We start from the raw sequence: 20,828 nt of genomic DNA on the forward strand, positions 1-20,828 counted from the left end.
TTTTCCTAGAGAGCACACCCCCCCAACCAGCATCTGAAGGTATGAGTCTGTAACGATTCACTATCTCAGTAAGTCATCTAAACACATCCATGATAAATGTATAACTGTACGGTACGAACCACATTTTTAACATTCTGATGTTCGTATTATCTGTAGCTACCTGTGATGTAAAATATCGTAAGGTTGGTTGCTATGGTGACAAGCCCACAGCGCGCGCCATGCCTGAACGCCTTGCTACCAGTACTCCCGAATACGAGGCCATGGGACTTGCTAACTGGCTGCCTAAGTTCGTATGTGATTGCGCGCGTAAAGCTAAGGACAATAATTACTTCTTCTTTGGAGTTCAAGACTACGGTAAGTATCTATCTATAGCTGTGTATAGTGTTGGTTTGAGAAAAATACAAACTACATAGGTTTCCCTACAGGTCTGTTTCGTGGTTGCCCACTCATCAGGGGATCATCAGAGAAATCCCCTGATGAGTGGGCAACCACGAAACAGACCTGTAGGGAAACCTATGTAGTTTGTATTTTTCTCAAACCAACACTATACACCGCTCTACTTTCGAGTATTGAGCACTTTCTATGAAAGCCTTCAACCATCATTTTATCTATAGCTGTGTATAGATTAAGGCAATGAATCAAAGGAAACCTAATATTGCAGAATCCTGCCAACTTGAACTTCATTGGCTCGAACTGGACCTAAATTTAGTTGTTTTTTTTGTATAAGTGGAGCTCAAAACTCGGAGAGCTCGACCTATTTTGCATATTGTACTTCGTTCGCTACCTCCTCGGTACCTGTCAAAACTGAAATCAAGGGCGGATCTATTTTGAGAGAATGTGGTACATTTCCACAGCATTTCATGACCATTGACTTTTGTCCGTCACTTTCTGAAGAACAACAATTCGCCAGAAAAGAACATTTGTTTAATTCTGGGTCTTACTTCAGTTTTATGATAATCTTAAGTAAGTCTTGATGGACTTATTTTTTATGCATCGGCAGAGATGCTCCGTTCATGATTTATATCTTATTTTTATTCTACAGACAAACAGGCACGAGTGCTCCGACGTTTAGGCCTAAATGATTTTATTATGTGAGATCCTCATACATATTATTGCCTCGAACATAACAGCCAAGCTTTAACGAGTTAACCAAGCTTTAACGATTTAACGAGTTTCTTTTTCCTGATTCCTAACTCTGCTTTATTTTTTACAGGAGAGTGTTGGTCGGGTCCCGAAGCCGGGGACACGTATGACACGTATGGTGCGAGTGCCAACTGCGTGGACACCACGCGCGGCGCATGTGTTGACGCATCTAACACTACCTGCTGCGGCAAGGAGAACGCGAACTATGTGTACGAGATAATTACTGAAGGTCTGTCTGACAATCTTATATATACTAAATGTGCAGAAAAAAACGCCTCGGTGGACATGGGGGAAAGGGGATTTGGGTATGTTTTTTTTCTGGAATCACATCAAAAAACATTTTATGCTAGCTTTGAATTTCTATTCTCTTTTATGTTTTGTAGAGCCTAAACCGCCAACCAATACAGGTAATTTTAATTTAAATTTGATTTTAATTTTCAAGAAATTGTGAAAGATATAATGTAAAAGTCAACTTTTATCTTTTTTTATTTCATTATTTTGATTTTTTGTTATTTTATTTTTTTCATGAGAAAAATACACTTATACTACGCTAATACTGGAATAAGATAAAGGAACATAACACAATATTGCAAGATTACTAAAGCCAAATCAATTCAAATATTATGTAGTATATGAACTCATTATGAATCATTTTTCTCAATAAATTTTACGTAACTAATAACGTATGTAAAAGGAAATTTTCCACATTTATGAGCCTATTGGAAAAGATTTGGAAATTTATATAACGATGCGATTGTTTTTATTTTCTCTAACTTTCTCGATCTTTCAGCGCGTATTACCCGTACCCCGCCACAAATAGTGTACGTCACTTCCGGAGCCACAGCGAGGTTCGTATGGGAGTACGTGGTTGACGACAGGGAGCGAGAATTTGCCGAGCACTCTCCGAAGTGGTGGTACTACTACGAGAGTCAGCGACGCGTCGAGATCGCTTACGAAAACAAGGTAGCGATGTTCGCATGACTGACCGTTTTGTTATAACGTTATAACAACAAATTGTCGGACCATTTTCCAGCATCTATCAACGGTGTACAAACAGCGTCAGTATTGGTGGGCTAGTAATGTAGGCTATTTTGCCATCAGCAATGGCTGGTGCTGTTTGCTAAAAATGGGGATTGTTTCTGTCTCTGTAGACTTTTCGGCTGCAACTTGTCTCGCAAAAAAATTACTGCAGGTTTCACGCGCTATGTCACACTGCGACTTGAAACAATTTGTTGCAGAAAGGAGAAGAGCGTTCTACTTTTCGTGCGACTTTGAGAAATGCAAAACAGGTTGCAACGAAATGCGCGTGCGACCTGCAACAAGTTTTTTGCGAGGCTGGTCGCAAGATAAAAAAAAATGTACGTGTGACAGGGCCTTATGGTAGCATATATACTAGTCAAAAGTAGAGTACCTGGGATACCTCGGAAACAAGAATCGAATACTTTAACAGCTTTAAGATCTCCTTACTCGAGATGGACGTTATCTTTAATATTGAAATAAACTACTAGATAACGTATTTCGATTTTTAAAAAGGTAAATACTTGGAGGTGGGAGATCTCGTCGAATTGTCCTGGTAACTTGAAAAAGCGTGTGTCTAAGGATGGAATGGCCACGCTGGTCATATCAAATGTTACTTCCGCCGACATGGGAACATATGGATTCAGTCTGGAGCTAACATCAAGTGACCCCTTGCTCTCTATGGTCAAGCTCGTGGTTACAGGTTAGTGGAATTAGTGCTACGCTGCTCGGTTTACACTAAAGCATTAACTCTTCGTACAAAGATATTATAGTAACGGTCGAATGTGTAGTAAAAAACGTGATGAAAAAGAGTTACTGCCCTTAGATAGGACTCAAACTGTGGCTCCGGCTTTTTGACAGAATATTTTAGATCTTATAAATAAAGACTGACTAACCGTAATAATATCCTAGCCATCAAAATCTTGATTCGGCCTCTAGAGGCATATTGACCGAACTTTTAATTTCCGTGGAGAGAAGTGGGGGAGGGCTGAACACACCCACTTTAAGTAGTTTCAGGGAATTATCGGGTTAGCGTATGGTTGAGTTCGACAATTCGATTCCCGTTCGAGACATGGATACTATCTTTGTTTCTCGGCCCTGAACTTTTCGAGGAAGGGCAATTCTTAATGAATATCGGGATTTTAAAGAGCATCTAGATTCGTCAATTTTCCTTTACTTTTTTCAAGTTTCTTGCTCCGTGTCTCATGTTTTTTTTTTTCGAAACCTTCGTATCCTCATCCACCTCTCCGTCTTTTACTTGATGCGTTGATGTATAGTGATTTTGCTCAACACAATTTTCTTTTCTCCATAGAACCACCTAAGCCATCTCCAGGTAAGACGTGTCTGTTATCATTGTAAGATATTCTGAAGATGTTAAAGTAAAACGCAATCCACTCAGCCTTATTGTGTTATAAAGAGCCTTGGCATGAAACATGTTTTTTCTTCAAGCGATGCCCATCCGGTTTTTTTTTTCTTTTCTCGCTATCGCCCTTTCTTTGAAAAGTAGAGAGATTCCGGTGTTATGCATGCTTTTTAAATCTCCTTTACACTTGGCTGAATTATTATTCAAGATCGTTCTAAATCATGATTAAGGCAAGTGCCTCGACTTGACGTTTGCTGCACTATCTATCTCTAGAAGAGGTGTGACCAACATTAGCGCAGTTCTTTTTTCACTGCGGTGTACAGCATACAAGTTCAACCCTGTTTTGATATATTCCTTGTTTTCACCAAGCCTACTCAAACTACCTAGTCTCCCTTGAATTCTTTCTTGTTAAACCATTTTCCCGGATCTAAGATTGATAGAAAAATGTGAGGTGTAAGGGAATGACCAACATTAGCGCAGTTCTGTTTTCACTGTGGTGTACAGAATACCAGTTCAACCTTGTGCCCCTAGTCTCCCTTGAATTCTTTCTTGTTATACCATTTTTTCGGATCTAAGAGTGATAGTGTTTTTGCAGCCCCTCCACCATGCAAGGCCGTCGTAGATCTGGCTTTCTTGATCGATGGTTCCAAGTCTATTGAGGATGCTGGCAAAGGGAACTTCAAGCGCTGTCTTGACTTTGTAAAGCGCATTGCCCTCAGCTTTGACATCTCGGCTAGCGGGACCCATATTGGGATAGTCACATTTGCAACCGACCCCACAGTGGAACTCGAATTCGATCAGTCCTTCGATAACACCTCCATTGCTACCATCATTGATAACATCCGGAATCCCGATGCCCTTACATTTACTGGAAAGGTAATGCGTGTTACATGACAACAGGGAGTTACTTGATATGACTGTTCGACAGCTGTTGAATGTAAGGAAACTAGATTTAATTGAAATCATCACCGAACGCAATCCTGACTGACTTCACTTAAAAAACGAAACTTTACCATAAAAGGATCTTCAAAGAATTCTATGATAATATGTATGTAATATTACCCATTACAGGACCAAATCTGACATCGAAAATCTTAGGGGGGGGGGGGGGGGTTGCACGATACAAGAGGGGAACAGCCAAGCCTCTTATGGTGATGTCCTTATAGTAATAAAAAAAACTTGTGGCCCTTAGAAACGTTATGGCACTGTATAACATGGCGAATTTACGGTTTGGACGTATGTATAAAAACGATAAGATAAATTCTCTCTAATTGTTAAACATTTCCTATTTGATATTTTAGGCCTTAGAGACAGTAAAGAAAGATCTGTTTGAAAAAAGCCAGCGTGCTAACGTCCACCACATGCTGATAGTACTAACAGACGGGAGGTCGTGGGATGCCGTCCAGGAACCTGCCAAACAGCTCAAAGAATCAGGCGTCACTCTCTACGCAGTGGGGGTGGGTCAGGATTACGATCTGGAGCAGTTGAAGGACATTGCCAGTAACCCGGATGAGGACGTGTTCACTGCGGGCTTCGCAGACCTGGATACCTTGGTAGACAAGATCAGGAACAAGGCTTGTAACGGTACGTGTGACGTGTTCCCACTCAGGAGGTATTTGGATAAGATCAGAAACAAGGCCTGTAACGGTACGTATGACGTGCCCCCCCTAAGGATTCATTTGGATAAGATCAGGAACAAGGCTTGTAACGGTACGTATGACGTGTCCCCCCTAAGGATTCATTTGGATAAGATCAGAAACAAGGCCTATAACGGTACGTATGACGTGTCCCCCCTAAGGATTCATTTGGATAAGATCAGAAACAAGGCCTGTAACGGTACGTATGACGTGTCCCCCCTAAGGATTCATTTGGATAAGATCAGAAACAAGGCCTGTAACGGTACGTGTGACGTGTTCCCCTAAGTAGGTATTTGGATAAGATCAGGAACAAGGTCTTTAACGGTACGTATGACGTGTCCCCACTCAGAAGGTATTTGTATAAGATCAGAAACAAGGCACTATAGAAATTTTGTATTAAATAAAGGAGAGCAAGACTAGTTAGTCTGAGCAGGTCTTTGTTTAAAAAAATGGTGGTTAACATGTATTAGCTTTTCTTGAACTACATGATATGCAAAAGATGTAATGTTGGCGAAAAAAATGGCTATCACTTACTAAAATCCATTTTCAACAGAGGCTTTGCTGCCGCCACCACCTCCAGTAAACACAGGTATTTTATATCATATTACTATAAAGAATGACCATTTTAAAAGGGTAACAATATAAATAGCTTGCTATCTGGGAACTCCTCTCTTTTTTGATAAGAGATTTTATCGGATCTGCACATTTATAAGAAATAGCAAGGAAACAAATATTTTTTCATAACTTTTTAATAGAACTTTATGTATAATCTATTTAACCTTATTCCCTGTTTTTAGCTCGCTTCACGAAGATGCCAGACGCAGTAGTTTACGTGACAAGGGGAAACACGGTCAAGTTAGTGTGGGAGTACACGGTGGATAACAGAGAGAGGGAGTTTGCGAGATATTCACCTTCTTGGGACTTCTTCAATAGCCAGGGTAAATACGGTTTTTATTGATTGGGACAATGGGGAGGGGAGATCAGCATACGGCAATTTTTCCCACTCATTTTTCAGGCCAGTCATCCCAGATCGCCTACGAGGACAAGGAGAACAAATGGAGATGGAGTGTGACATCCATGACCATTCCCGACAGGCTTCAAGGCCGTGTGAGTAAGGAGGGTCAGGCGACACTTGTCATCCGGGACCTCACTACAGAAGATAACGGAGTGTACGGATGTAGCCTCGTCCTCATGTCGGGCGAGCCCATTGTATCCAAAGTGGAGATCTTTGTAACAGGTGAGGGGGAAATACAAGACACTTCGACTAAGTCAATTTATCTGTAGCAATCTTCTTGCCTTGCGTTATCATTGATTGTTATTTGTTTATTGTAAATGAGGAGATTCCCGTAGAACTTGAATATTTCGGATAAATGAACCTTTTTGAGGAAGTGATGATTTGATGTGTATTTTCCAAATGTGTGTTTTCATTTCAAATACAGAACCCTCTGTGCCAATAACCCCAGCACCAGTAGGTAAGTTTTAATGCAAAACGTTTATGTATTTCCAATAACTATAGATTATCTGTCATTCTCCCCTGCTAACTCATTGCTCCATTTTTTAGCGCTAGATTATTTATCTTTATATTTGCTTGAGCTCTTTCATTTTTATCCTATATAGTTCTTGTTACCTTAACATATCCAAAAATGTTGTTTTGGACAACTCCTTATTAGAACATTACATACACTAAGCACTGTGTACGTCGGTAATGTCCACGTAAACGTGCAGGATTTCGTGTTACTACGATTTTTCAGGCCGCCCTTTTGAAAATAGGCCCAGGCCTTAGCGTTTTTAGAACATAGGCTGCCCGCGCGCTCGTCCGAGAACATAGGCTGCCCGCGCGCTCGTCTTTTTGACCATTTAGAAAAACGAAAGCCATTGATTGATATGAAAGCCTTGCTTGCTCAACAGTTGCACAATTCAGCCTTACACCACCCAAGACAGTCACAGTTCACGAGGGAGAAACAGTCAAACTCAAATGGGACTACACCGTAACCGGCGATAAGAACATCGTGTTTTCACAGTACTCGCCGACCTGGGATATTTACGACGCGGATGGTAACGGCATAGAGCTTGCTCACGAGGACATGTATATGGGATGGTATTGGTCAGTGTCGGCAACGTGTCCTTGGTATTTGAGAGACAGAATATCTAAGGAGGATGCCGCTACACTTGTAATTAGCAATGCAGAGATCACAGATAGTGCAACATATGGATGTAACTTGAAGTTATCGTCGGGGAAGATTATCACGGAGAAAGTTCAACTGATAGTGCAGGGTAAGCACTGAAGTAGCTAGAACTGTCAAGTTTCTTTTGATTGATATAAGTTTAAACACGTTAGAAAATTAATACACATTTTTCTTAAAAATAAACAATGTCAGAGGTGCATGTGTCGTTTATTTCTCTGAAAACTGTGCAAGTGTTTAAATTTACATGAAGTGAACAAATGAACTATTTATTTAATTTTGTTTGTTTGTTTGTTAATGTTTACTGATGGCTTATTTTTATTAATTGTTTACAGAAAAGCCAAAACCAAGTAAGTATTGTATTGATTTCTTGTCCTATACTTTTACTCTTGTTAATGTCTTTTTACCATAAAATATTATTTTCATATCGAAGCACGCTCAGTGTTAAGTACTACCTTCATATCGAGGCACGCTTAGTGTTAAATATTACCTTCATATCGAGGCACGCTCAGTGATAAATATTACCTTCACATCGAGGCATGCTCAGTGTTGAATATCACCATCATATCGCGACACGCTCGGTGTTGAATATTACCTTCATATCGAGGCACGCTCAGTGTTGAATATCACCATCATATCGGACACGCTCGGTGTTTTAGATGTGCGCTTCACAAAGGTCCCGGAGCGCATTGTGCGCCTGAAAAGCGGTCAAACGGTCACGCTGGTCTGGGACTACACGTACGAGGGAGACAAGAAGGACGCTTTTGGGCCATATTCACCCACATGGAACCTCTACTACGGGTAAGCCTCGCTGACACATCGAGAAAATGAAAATTAAACAGATAGGGATCGCATAATGGAATGCAAAATTCACTCCTCTCAGAGATAGCGAGAAGCTATCTTTCCAGATATGTTCAATACCACCTTAGAGCACTCTGGCCAATTGCCAGAGTAGGTTATTTTGCTACTGAAATGCAAACATACATACAAAAATATGAAGTTACCCGATAAATAAAGGAGTTCTTAGAATGTTTTTTTGGTGATAAATAATGATGATGATGGTAATGACGACGACGAGGATGATGACGATGATGATGGTGAGGATAATGTTGCAGATGATGATGGTGATTAGGTGGTGGTGGTGGTGAGAATGATAATGATATGATGGCGTTGGTGGTTGTGGTGGACGACGACGATGATGATGATGACAACAACAGCATATAGTCTCTGATTGAGTTTTGAATATTGTCCCCTATATTTTTGTTGGTCTCAGTGACGGTGAGTCCGTGCAACTCGCTTACGAGGAGAAGAGCGCCAACTGGAAGTGGGCGGTGGCCTATACCTGCCCGGAGGGACTGCGCACGCGCATTAGCAAAGCCGAGAAAGCTGCTCTTGTTATAGCGAACTTGACGACAGCAGACTCGGGCCAATACGGGTGCAGCCTCATGCTGGCGACTGGGGCACCGCTAGTGGACAGAATGCAGCTTATAGTGGAAGGTAATGGTGGGGAAATTTTGATAGACAATCAATTTTTGCTAACCGCAGCCTGTGAGAAGCCTTGCTTGGTGGACTAAATGGGTCTCAAAATGTTTGAGTAGGGTGGAGAGGGGGGGGGGGGACAGATTTTGGGTAGGGGAGGGGAACCGATCGCGCAAGCCCTTCCCCCTCTAGACCCTTAAGAAGGCATTCTTGAAAGCAGACAGCTATACAGAGACAACTTTTTGTTATTTTGCTTCAAACAGTTTAAACATTTTATTGCACAAGGACTTATATTGCTGTATTGAAATTCAGTTTAATTTCTTCTTTTCAGATCCACCTCCACCACCGGAGCCACGTAAGTCATTAAGGCTCTTATCTTATTGAGGGTCTTATCTTATTGAGGCTCTTATCTCATTGAGGCTCTTATCTTATTGAGGCTCTTATCTTATTGAGGCTTTTATCTCATTGAGGCTCTTATCTCATTGAGGCTCTTATCTTATTGAGGCTCTTATCTTATTGAGGCTTTTATCTCATTGAGGGTCTTATCTTATTGAGGCTCTTATCTCATTGAGGCTCTTATCTTATTGAGGCTCTTATCTTATTGAGACTCTTATCTTATTGAGGCTCTTATCTTATTGAGGCTCTTATCTCATTGAGGGTCTTATCTTATTGAGGCTCTTATCTTATTGAGGCTCTTATCTCATTGAGGGTCTAATCTTATTGAGGCTCTTATCTTATTGAGGCTCTTATCATTGAGGGTCTTATCTTATTGAGGCTCTTATCTTATTGGGGCTCTTATCTCATTGAGGCTCTTATCTTATTGAGGCTCTTATCTTATTGAGGCTCTTATCTTATTGAGACTTTTATCTTATTGAGGCTCTTATCTTATTGAGGCTTTTATCTTATTGAGGCTCTTATCTTATTGAGGCTCTTATCTTATTGAGGCTCTTATCTTATTGAGGCTCTTATCTTATTGAGGCTCTTATCTTATTGAGGCTCTTATCTTATTGAGGCTTTTATCTTATTGAGGCTCTTATCTTATTGAGGCTTTTATCTCATTGAGGGTCTTATCTTATTCAGGCTCTTATCTCATTGAGGCTCTTATCTTATTGAGGCTCTTATCTTATTGAGACTCTTATCTTATTGAGGCTCTTATCTTATTGAGACTCTTATCTCATTGAGGGTCTTATCTTATTGAGGCTCTTATCTTATTGAGGCTCTTATCTCATTGAGGGTCTAATCTTATTGAGGCTCTTATCTTATTGAGGCTCTTATCTTATTGAGGGTCTTATCTTATTGAGGCTCTTATCTTATTGGGGCTCTTATCTCATTGAGGCTCTTATCTTATTGAGGCTCTTATCTTATTGAGGCTCTTATCTTATTGAGACTTTTATCTTGTTGAGGCTCTTATCTTATTGAGGCTTTTATCTTATTGAGGCTCTTATCTTATTGAGGCTCTTATCTTATTGAGGCGCTTATCTTATTGAGGCTTTTATCTTATTGAGGCTCTTATCTTATTGAGGCTCTTATCTTATTGAGGCTCTTATCTTATTGAGGCTCTTATCTTATTGAGGCTCTTATCTTATTGAGGCTCTTATCTCATTGAGGCTCTTATCTTATTGAAGCTCTTATCTTATTGAGGCTCTTACCTTATTAAGGCTTTTATATAAATAAAAAAGGCGGGTTTGTTCGCCTCACCTTCTTTAGAACCTGGCATACTGCGTTTGGGACTGTTAATCCCTCGTCATCTCGAATAGAGGAAGTTAAGCTTGAGGACCCGTATCTCACCTCTTTACCAACATTTACCTGTATTGGGGAACGTAATAACTCTTTGGGGACGCCGTGGTAGCGTCTTCAGTGACCCTATACACTTCTGAATTTTAACTACGTGGAGAAGTCTATTCTGCCATTTTTATTTGCGCTGAATAAACTTTCTACATATTTTTTCTATATATTTTTCATAAAATCGAGCCTTTTATTTTGCTTCAGCGATAGACGCATACTTCACTCTAGTGCCATCCGAGATCATCTACAGATACGCCAGTAAGAACGTCGAGTTTGAATGGGAATACGCAATCGTAGGCGAGAAAGATAAAGCCTTCGCCAGCCACTCCCCCTCATGGGATCTATACGCTGTCAACAACCAGCGCACACAACTGATCTACGAGGACAAAGAAGAAGGGTGGAGATCCCACGTGGCGAGCACGTGTCCAGCACGCCTAAAGAACAGGGTGTCAATCAAGGGACAGGCAACGCTCGTCATCGCGGACCTTACTGTGCAGGACACGGGCACCTATGGGTGCAGTCTGCTTTTTGTCACAGGCAAACGCATCGATAGCACAGTCAAACTCGTGGTCACAGGTAATGATAGCACAGTCAAGCTCGTGGTCAAAGCGAATGAATGAGACTATTCTTATGCATCAAAACTTCCGTTTTTTGACTGGCCATATTTTAAAGAGATGACATTGTGTCAGCTTCATTCTTTTTTTTTTTGGCTTTTTGGCGTCTTAGTTTTAATAAGTTAAAATTACACGCAAATTTGCAATGAATTTTGTTTTTTTCTATTTGAGTGGCACGTACAGCTATGTGCAATAGGTCCCAGGAACCCTTGTTTTCTACTACCACAGGCATTAAGACGTGCTGCTCCCCACAGTGTTTTTGATATACTGTCAAATTGTGACGGGGTGATCAAATCTATCCCCTGTGACCAGGCTTTTCTAACCCCTCATTTATAACAATAAATGAATTGGCTATAAACCTCTGTCTAATGTCGTTGAAAGCTAAAGCTTATTTAGGCATAATTACAAAAACGTAATGTTTAAATATAATACCTCTCTTAAGGAGAGAACTGGAAATTCTAGGGAGCGGTATTACCTCCGAATTCTAGGGGCTTAATAATCCGTTTCTTTCCATACACTATATCTCTTGCAAAAACTTTCGAGGAGGTTGGCATTTTTCGAGAAATTCCCTTCATTGGGGTAATATATAGACTATGTTTTCTTGAACTTGAACAGCAGTACTCTCGCATCGGCCGGGTAATCAATCGAACTCCGAGGAATGTTAAGAAATCATTTATTTATTGATCATGTTTTTTTCAGATGCCCCTGCGCCAACGGCGACGCCATCACCAGCAAGTAAGTTAAATCATCGCAAGAGGGGATTAATTCAACTCGCTGACGTTTCTATATTAGCCCTTCCTTGGAGCAAAAGATCACCAATCATAACCATGAATTCAAACTTACAAGTCCTTTTTTTTCAGTTTGCAGCAGTAAGCTTCAGCTACTAGATCTCTAATCGAACAACTAAATAGGAAAACAATAGTGCAAACGTCTCAAGCAAATACGTTGTCAGTTTCACAGCCGTTTCATCGGTTTGAACACTTACAGGTTTCATGTTCTTCTGAGTTTTAAGATGTTGTGTTACACATTCTTCTAAACTGTTAGGAGCCTGGGCCGGTTTCCTAGAAAGCAGCTTAACGCTAACCCAGAGATAAATTAGGTTGTTATCCAATCGCTACCCTGCTTTCGAGGAACCGGGCCCTGGAAGCTGCCGTAAATTATTTCTAAAGCCCTATGATATCAAATAATTTGTTCTTTTCAGGGCCTTAGCTAGAAATTTTTGTCGGAGTGAGAGGAAATGTCGGAAGCCCACAATGATTATTTATAAGGTGGCATACGCGCCGCTTTATTTTTTGTATTTCCAATGCTAATGGAGGGCGGCAGACATGTTCCTGTTAAAAACGAATTTTTTTCTGTTAAATCTAACAGCAGTTATGTCTTACAGCCTCCCCACCGTGTCGAGCGTCGGTTGATCTAGTGTTCCTGATCGACGGCTCAAGCTCCATCGAGCAGTTCGGCAAAGGCAACTTCCTGTTCTGCCTAAACTTCGTCAAGCGCATGGCACAGAGCTTCGAGGTCTCTTCGTCTGGAACACATGTGGCTGTAGTACTGTACTATGATAGCTCCAAGATAGTATTCAATCTAAATGATTATAAGACGATAGACGAGGTAACGGGTGCAGTGGACAAAATAAAGTACCCTGGAGGAAGCACGTTTACTGGAGCAGGTCTGAGGATGGTCAAGTCGGAAGTGTTTGATAAATCCGGAAGGTAATACAAAGTGCGGTTTTGCGACCTTCAGATACGACAACCTGTTCCACAGTTTCACATTTTTAAAATCGCTATACGAGATTTTTTATTAAACTATCTTTACGTGTTTGGTTTTCAATGTTGTTTATGTACTCCCTTTTGAAAACACAAGACACTTTTTAGTTCTAAAGTAAAATGAAAAAATAAGATAATCCAATAGATAAGGTCCTTATTACATAAAACAATTACTTATACAGGGCCTTAGCAAGAGGTGGGGCACTGGGGGCACTTGCCCCTCCCCCCCAATATTTTCAAAATTTATAAGGAAATGACCGCAGTAGGGGCGTGGCTGTGCCCCCCATTGTTTTCTTAATGTTTCTGTATCGTGCACCCCCCCCCCCCCCCAATAATTCGAACACACATTAAAACAAACACAACCAAAGATGTGTACCCTGTGCTCTAAACTAACCACGCTTCCACAGGTCAAACGTCCCACACATACTCATAGTGATGACCGATGGGGAGTCGCACGATGACGTCGCCGAACCATCCCGAGTACTTCGCGAAGATAACACGATCATTTACGCGGTCGGAGAAGGCTATTATTTCAAATTGAAACAGCTAAATGAGATGGCGTCGGAGCCGAAAATCAACCACGTGTTTACAGCGGACTTTGGTCAAATGAACACCATAGTGGAAGATATCAAAGATAAGGCATGCTCAGGTAAGAAGATCAGGAGACAACTTCTCCTTAATCATTTGAATGATCAACAAAGTGAGTAGGTATGGAGAATATGTACAGTATTCAGATTTGCGTATAAGGAAATCACGCTCTTCCCACTTAACATTCCAATACCTTTTAAATCGGCCATCGACAGAATCTTGAAAAGCTTTGTAGAGCGGTTCGAGCTGCGATTATTATCGCTACCCCAGATCGCACTTAGCAGCCACACAACAAAATTGATGTAAATGTCTTACATTGTTCCAAAAAAACGCCACGGATTTAAAGGATACTCACATGGGTGATCTGTCGTTAAAACCGCCAAAAAAAAACTCGTATCTGGTGTTACCCGAGAAACCTCGAGTAACACCAGGGGTTTATTGTTACTCAATAAACCCTAGGGTTTATTGAGTAACAATATATAACCCAATAAACCCTATATCTTAGAGTTTATTGTTACTCAATAAACCCTAAGATATAGTAAAATAGTGAACGGACTAACACACTAATAGTAACAAACTACAATATATAATGAATCAATTTCCATTTGGCAACAGTATTCTGATACTGACACACCACTCATGCTTTCAGAAATCTCATTCCCAACACAAGCACCGCCTAAGCGACCTACCGCTGCTCCAGCATTACCAACAGTCACGGAGACTTGGGCTACAATCATACCGATATGTGAGTGTACACAGCCCCCATAACCACGATTCTTGCGATCATTCTCAGTTTTGCGAGTATCAGGCAGGACTCACTGAAAACAGCCGTCGTAGTTTACAGTGCGACTCGCGCTAGCGTGGCCACTCTGACGTGGCCACCTTGTACTATCTGATTGACATGAGCTCCACTAGCCAATCAGCGAGGCGAAAGAGATGCTAAAGTGCACGTCAGAGAAGAACCCCTGAAAATACTAAACACGTGTCAATCTATGGTTCTTGCATGCTAATGGTAACTCGGAAACTCAATGTCAGTTTAGTGGTAAAGCCTAGTTTTTTTGCTATATGCATGAGGTGAGCATGTGGACACAGTTTTAAGGCAAAGCTTAGTGTGGTAGCTCAGCGTGATAGGGAGATGATGGCTAGGTATATTGGTCTTATAAAAAGACTAATAGCGAAGAATTTATACTGAAAGAGTTTTTAAGAATGATTTGTTCTTCTTACTAAGGCTTGAGACCTTTTTCCAACTACTGCCAGTTGTACACAGCTTTGATTGTTGCTTCTAGCACCTACCACTGCACCCTGCAAAGTAGCCGTTGACCTTGCATTCGTTCTTGACGGATCAACATCGATCAACAATGCCGACCCAGGAAACTTCCAGCTCCTCAAGAACTTCATGATCAACATCGTCAAGAGCTTCAAAATCTCCAGCGAGCGCACCCATGTGGGACTTGTTCTATACTCCTCCTTTACTCAGTTGAAGTTCAACTTCGACAAGTACTCGGACTCGGCAAGTATCGTCAAGGCGATCAACACAACTGATTACCCCAAGGGAGGGACGAGAACAGGAGAAGCCCTAAAGATGGCCAAGTCACAGTTGTTCGGCGCGTCCATGAGATCCGTCCCAAAGGTCCTGATCGTTTTGACAGACGGTCGGTCCAGTGATAAAGTCGAAGCTCCTTCTAAGGCTTTGAAGGATGAGGGAGTTGTTATCTTTGCGGTTGGTGTCGGAGATCAGATCGATCCTTCTGAGTTGAATGTAATGGCGTCGGATTCTAAGAGTGACCACGTATTTAAGGCGAAGTTCAAGGAGCTGGATAGGCTTGTTGATCTGATCAAGCGCAAAGCGTGCCCAGGTCAGTGTGACTACCGGTGGCCATTTCTACATAATGGGGGGGAGGGGGATAGGATAGTTGATCTGATCAAGCGCAAAGCGTGCCCAGGTCAGTGTGACCACCGATGGCCATTTCCACTTAATGGTCGGAGGGGGATAGGATTGTTAAACGAGCAGGAGGGCGAGGTTTTGGAAGGATGGAGTTTGTGATTTGTCTATAATCCGTCTCACAATTTTTTGCAAGTTTGCCCTTGCTTTTTGATAAGGCTACAAGATAAAAATCTTGTAAAAAATTTTATATTTAATTGCTTGGAATGCGGTGATGTTTGCAAGTATTTGCGAGGCGATATGCAACAAAATCCTACCTACAAGCCTCGGTTTTACGTCCAAACTTCATAAATGGACAACGGCTCATAAAATACCAGCATACAGCATAGATGTTTAGCCCGAGTAAACCATTTGCTGTGGAACTGCTAGGAATTGATGTGCCAAATAATAGCTTTAGAGGTTGTTTAATTCCCAGTGGACGCATTTCCTTCAATGGCTTATCTTGCCTTCTATAACGCAAAAGAGAAATACCTCACGAGCTAGTCGTCAATAGTATCATCTCTTTTATGTCCTACTAGCACATGAAAATGTTAGATGTTTTGGAACTCAAACCAGGTTCCAGGATCAAATAATTATGGCACACCTCCTTTTCGACTTTTTCCTTTACATTTGAAGCGAACTATATTGTGTTTGAAAATATATTTTTAACAATATTTTGTTTATAAAATTTATTTTTCAGATCCAGAGTACAATCATTATCAGATTACATCACAAGTAGATATAGCGGGTAAGACGAAATTATTGCATAATTACCTGAAGATGAGCTGAGTTATAATTTGATCTTACAAGTACCTTTCAGTCCTTTTTGATCGTATAATGTACACCCAGAGATGGTCAGGAATAGCTGGAAGATAATCGTATCCATTTCTTGTTCTCCAGAATGTGTCAGTTAATGTGACGATACCTCCAAAAAGTTATCCATAAGATGCTTCCCTTCAACATGAGTGTACTTTCATCTTGCAGCCACCTACTTAATCAAGTCATTTGCTACCACGGGCACTTGCTACATAATGTAGTCGCTAGGAGAACTGAATACTTCAAGCATTCACTATTATGGGCACCACGGGCACTCCTGCCACGGACACTCGCTACGGGTACTTAATACTTCGGGCATTAATTACCACGGGCATTCACTATAACATTCATTCGCAACAATACTCAGGAATGCCTGAAGCGCGACAATTGTCAACTTCTTTTGCCTTACTTATTCTTTGTCGCTTTTATCAGGATCATGCCCCGTCAAGTTCACCAAAGTTGGTTGCTTTAATGACGACATGAAGGCGCCTCGCCCGTTCCCGACCATGTTGTTCACCGATAGAGACACAGAGTCTGTGTTGTACAGTGGCACCAAGTTCAACGCTGGACAATGGAACACATACATGCCGGACGTGGTGTGCAGATGCGCGGTTAAAGCCATAAGTCAAGAGAACATCGTGTTCAGCATTCAAAACTTCGGTTAGTAAAAGGCAATCACTAAAGAATACGCCGCTTAGTAAGCGTAAGTTGTGATAAACTATTGCCGAATCAATGGCTGGAGGCTTTTGGGGGTAGGTGTAATGCTATGTTGAGGAGCAAAAGCTAGAGGGGGAGAGATATTGCGTCAATTACCTAGCCCAAGCTCGTAGCCAGGATATGTAGTCTAATAAGAAAAACCACGCACCACGTGTTGCGAGAATATGCTAGAGAGCCTGGTTGGAACATTAAATATTTCTTTAGTGGCATGTTATTTGGGTGTGCGTATGCGTATGCGTATTACTAAGTATGTGGCTTAGTAATAAAAATGGGGCAATGGCGGCGACGATGACGACGACTACGATCATGGTGATGATGATGATGATTCTTCTGATGAATAACGCTTTCTCGATCTTCGTCTATACCAGGGGAGTGCTGGTCGGGCGCTAAGAGTGAGAACACGTACAAGATCAAAGGAGAATCGGATTCGTGCGTGTCACGTGACTTTAAGTCATGTGATGTCGAAAATAATGATCTATGTGTGGGGAATGCAACGAAGCACTTCGTCTACCAAATCGACTTCGACGAGGCAAAGGAAGGTCAGCACTGAATGCACCGTCTCCTTAAGGCATATTTATACCACACGATTTGTACCAGATTTGTACTATTTGTTGGACCGTTTATCGGCCGAGTTAACGCTAACCCCAGGAAAAATGCTCTTCCTATCCAATCAAATTTCAAGATATGCCTATTTATCCCTGGGTTAGCGCTAACCTCCTTTCTAGAAACCGGACCCAGATCTTTAACTGCTGCAGTATCTGTAAAGAGAAAAATCAGGCTTGGCATCCAAAGTCTATTGTGTAGTTTCAGGCTGATATTCAATGAGTACACGCATAATCGGTTCGATGTATTTCGATAATAATGGCGTCACTATTCACACCATATGACTTGTCCATTTGTTTTGCACAGTGGAAGCGTGCTCTTCACAGTACGAGGTTGTTGGTTGCTATAGCGACAAGCACATTGCAAATAACCGCCCTTTCCTTACGCTCTTATCTACCGATGTGGACCCCAAGTCTAAAGTCTATAGTGGGATCCCTGTGGACAAGGGCAACTGGAATCGTTACCTACCGGACGCCGTGTGTAGGTGCGCACAGAACGCCGAGTCTTCCGGCTTCACGCACTTTGGTTTGCAGAATTATGGTATGTATTAGAGGAGCCTGGGTGGCCTAGTTGCAGAGTGTTGCTCTGTAGTGACTGTACCTTTTGACTATGGGTTCTGGTTTTTATTTCCTGTTCCGCCGTGAGTTCAGTTTGTTGATATTGGTAGCGGTAGCAGGCCTCGAATTATTTTTGGGGCACCATACAGCTACTCCCCTACTGGTCATTTCCTTATAATTTTGGAAAAAAATATTACGTGCCCAAGTGCTCCACCCCTTGCTATGACCCTGATAGTCGACTTTGCTCCAAGGAATTTTTCTCCAGAACATCTATCGGAGCAATTAGTTTTGACTATGGGTCCTGGGTTAGAGTTCCTGTTCTGACGTGCATTAACGTGACCTCTTTCTGTGCATTAACGTGACCTTTTCCACGTGCATTAAAATGACCTCTTCCACGTGCACCAACGTGACCTCTTCCACGTACACTAACGTGATCTCTTCCACGTGCACTAACGTGACCTCTTCCCGTGCATTAACGTGACCTCTTCCACGTGCATTAACGTGACCTCTTCCACGTGCACCAACGTGACCTCTTCCACGTGCACTAACGTGATCTCTTCCACGTGCACTAACGTGACCTCTTCCCGTGCATTAACGTGACCTCTTCCACGTGCATTAACGTGACCTCTTCCACGTGCACTAACGTGACCTCTTCCACGTGCACTAACGTGACCTCTTCCACGTGCACTAACGTGACCTCTTCCCGTGCACCATCGTGTCCTCTTCCACGTGCACTAACGTGACCTCTTCCACGTGCACTAACGTGACCTCTTCCACGTGCACTAACGTGACCTCTTCCCGTGCATTAACGTGACCTCTTCCACGTGCATTAACGTGACCTCTTCCCGTGCATTAACGTGACCTCTTCCACGTGCACTAACGTGACCTCTTCCACGTGCACTAACGTGACCTCTTCCACGTGCACTAACGTGACCTCTTACCGTGCATTAACGTGACCTCTTCCCGTGCATTAACGTGACCTCTTCCACGTGCACTAACGTGACCTCTTCCCGTGCACTAACGTGACCTCTTCCACGTGCACTAACGTGACCTCTTCAACGTGCACTAACGTGACCTCTTCCCGTGCATTAACGTGACCTCTTCCCGTGCATTAACGTGGTATCTTTTTGTCGCCAGGCGAGTGCTGGTCAGGCTACGATGCGGACAAGACGTATGATATCGATGGCGAATCGTCCGAGTGTGTCGGTAAGAACTTCAAAAAACCGTGTAATAACAACGAGGTGTGTGTCGGCGACGAGGCTACCGCGGAATCCAAAACCACTGGTATGTACGTCTACCGACTGCGCAAGGAGGCCAATGGCATGGGTATCTACCGCAAGAGAAGTTCACTGGCGTACCAGCGGTACAGATTGCACGGTAACAGGAAGATTAAACGAGAGGTTGCTAGGCACGGTCACAAAAGCCATAAATTGAGAGGGAAAAGAAGGAGAACAAACAAGTAAAAAAGGGCGGCAAATCAAGTGAATCAGAAATACGGAGTGGAAAAGTGCCACCACAACATGTGTATAGAGCCTTGCACATTTCCCTGAAAAAAAGGCATAATGAATGCGGTCTCTGTAATTGAAAAAGTTCATATGTGGACCAGACAAAAGATTTAAAATGTACACATTTTGTGCAAAGAAGGGTGGTAGACCGATTATGGATCGATCCTCAGGCGGCTCTGTTTGACCAAAAGACGCATTAGAAATCAATAAATAAGGGAATGCTCAACAAATACCTTAAAGGGGGTGGGGAGAGAAATTTTTGTTTAAAGACGCCTAAAAACTCGAGCCCACCACCACTCACGGGTCCTCCCCTTAGCAACCCCCGGGTTTTCAGTAAGACTCAAAAACTGAGGGGCCCTCTGGGTGGTTGAAGATTTCACCTCGCCCCTCCCCCCCTCCCCCCTTAGCAATCCCCGGGTTTTCAGTAAGACTCAAAAACTAAGGGACCCTCTGGGTGGTTGAAGATTTCACCTCTCCCCTCCCCCCTCCTCCCCCCTAGCAACCTCCGGGTTTTTAGTAAGACTCGAAAACTAAGGGGCCCTCTGGGTGGTTGAAGATTTCACCTCTGCCCCCCCCCCCTTTAGCAACCCTCTGGTTTTCAGTAAGACTCCAAAACTAAGGGGCCCCCTGGGTGGTTTAAGATCTCACTTCTCCCCCCCCCCCTCCCCCCGTCCCAGGGTATTTTAATGAATACTCCCCAAAACGGTTTAAAACGCCCACAAACTTTGATCGGAGAAGGGATAAGCATTTCCTGAAAATACATCTATTTTAAATAACGGCAAATGGCGATTGTCAAATGGCAGTTCTCCTATCAAAAAGTACCATGGAACTCGTCAAATTTCTACTGAATGTAGGAAAATGTGGATGATTTCTGTGATCATTTTACTTTTCATCTTTATTCTTACAAATAATTATACCCATAAGCAGTGATCTTAGTGAGTCTTAGAACTGCCATTCGCCAATTGCCATTTGCACTGACAATGTTTATTGAAATAGGTGTATTAATGAGTTGCAATACAGAGAATGTCGTCTTGTTCTAAACTCCTTAACGACAAAATACCTAACATAGAGATCCTTGCTAAATATTTTACTTAAAAAGCAGCGCTCATTAAAAATGGGTAGTTCAGAAAATCCGTT

At 42.2% G+C, this 20,828-nt stretch overlaps 1 protein-coding gene across 2 annotated transcripts in view; it reads left to right on the forward strand.

Annotated features, from left to right (window-relative positions):
- Positions 1 to 19,917, forward strand: part of LOC5512415 — a 38,388-nt gene extending 18,471 nt beyond the window's left edge. For both annotated transcript variants that reach the window (XM_048732382.1, XM_048732383.1), the window contains 29 exons: positions 10 to 39; positions 157 to 354; positions 1,214 to 1,372; positions 1,527 to 1,550; positions 1,934 to 2,106; positions 2,677 to 2,863; positions 3,473 to 3,493; positions 4,119 to 4,399; positions 4,825 to 5,107; positions 5,714 to 5,749; positions 5,958 to 6,098; positions 6,176 to 6,397; positions 6,600 to 6,632; positions 7,069 to 7,434; positions 7,679 to 7,693; positions 8,003 to 8,144; positions 8,617 to 8,840; positions 9,154 to 9,177; positions 10,812 to 11,183; positions 11,921 to 11,956; positions 12,606 to 12,930; positions 13,392 to 13,633; positions 14,222 to 14,317; positions 14,859 to 15,428; positions 16,194 to 16,241; positions 16,742 to 16,969; positions 17,395 to 17,565; positions 17,936 to 18,169; positions 19,324 to 19,917. In XM_048732382.1, coding sequence (XP_048588339.1) covers positions 10 to 39; positions 157 to 354; positions 1,214 to 1,372; positions 1,527 to 1,550; positions 1,934 to 2,106; positions 2,677 to 2,863; positions 3,473 to 3,493; positions 4,119 to 4,399; positions 4,825 to 5,107; positions 5,714 to 5,749; positions 5,958 to 6,098; positions 6,176 to 6,397; positions 6,600 to 6,632; positions 7,069 to 7,434; positions 7,679 to 7,693; positions 8,003 to 8,144; positions 8,617 to 8,840; positions 9,154 to 9,177; positions 10,812 to 11,183; positions 11,921 to 11,956; positions 12,606 to 12,930; positions 13,392 to 13,633; positions 14,222 to 14,317; positions 14,859 to 15,428; positions 16,194 to 16,241; positions 16,742 to 16,969; positions 17,395 to 17,565; positions 17,936 to 18,169; positions 19,324 to 19,649 — 5,207 coding nt within the window. In that variant the 3' untranslated portion in view covers positions 19,650 to 19,917. The remainder of the gene's footprint in view (positions 1 to 9; positions 40 to 156; positions 355 to 1,213; positions 1,373 to 1,526; positions 1,551 to 1,933; positions 2,107 to 2,676; positions 2,864 to 3,472; positions 3,494 to 4,118; positions 4,400 to 4,824; positions 5,108 to 5,713; positions 5,750 to 5,957; positions 6,099 to 6,175; positions 6,398 to 6,599; positions 6,633 to 7,068; positions 7,435 to 7,678; positions 7,694 to 8,002; positions 8,145 to 8,616; positions 8,841 to 9,153; positions 9,178 to 10,811; positions 11,184 to 11,920; positions 11,957 to 12,605; positions 12,931 to 13,391; positions 13,634 to 14,221; positions 14,318 to 14,858; positions 15,429 to 16,193; positions 16,242 to 16,741; positions 16,970 to 17,394; positions 17,566 to 17,935; positions 18,170 to 19,323) is intronic.
- The last annotated feature ends 911 nt before the right edge of the window (positions 19,918 to 20,828 follow it).

The sequence above is a fragment of the Nematostella vectensis genome, chromosome 9 (assembly GCF_932526225.1).
Source record: "Nematostella vectensis chromosome 9, jaNemVect1.1, whole genome shotgun sequence".
In the NCBI taxonomy this organism is placed as follows: domain Eukaryota; kingdom Metazoa; phylum Cnidaria; class Anthozoa; order Actiniaria; family Edwardsiidae; genus Nematostella; species Nematostella vectensis.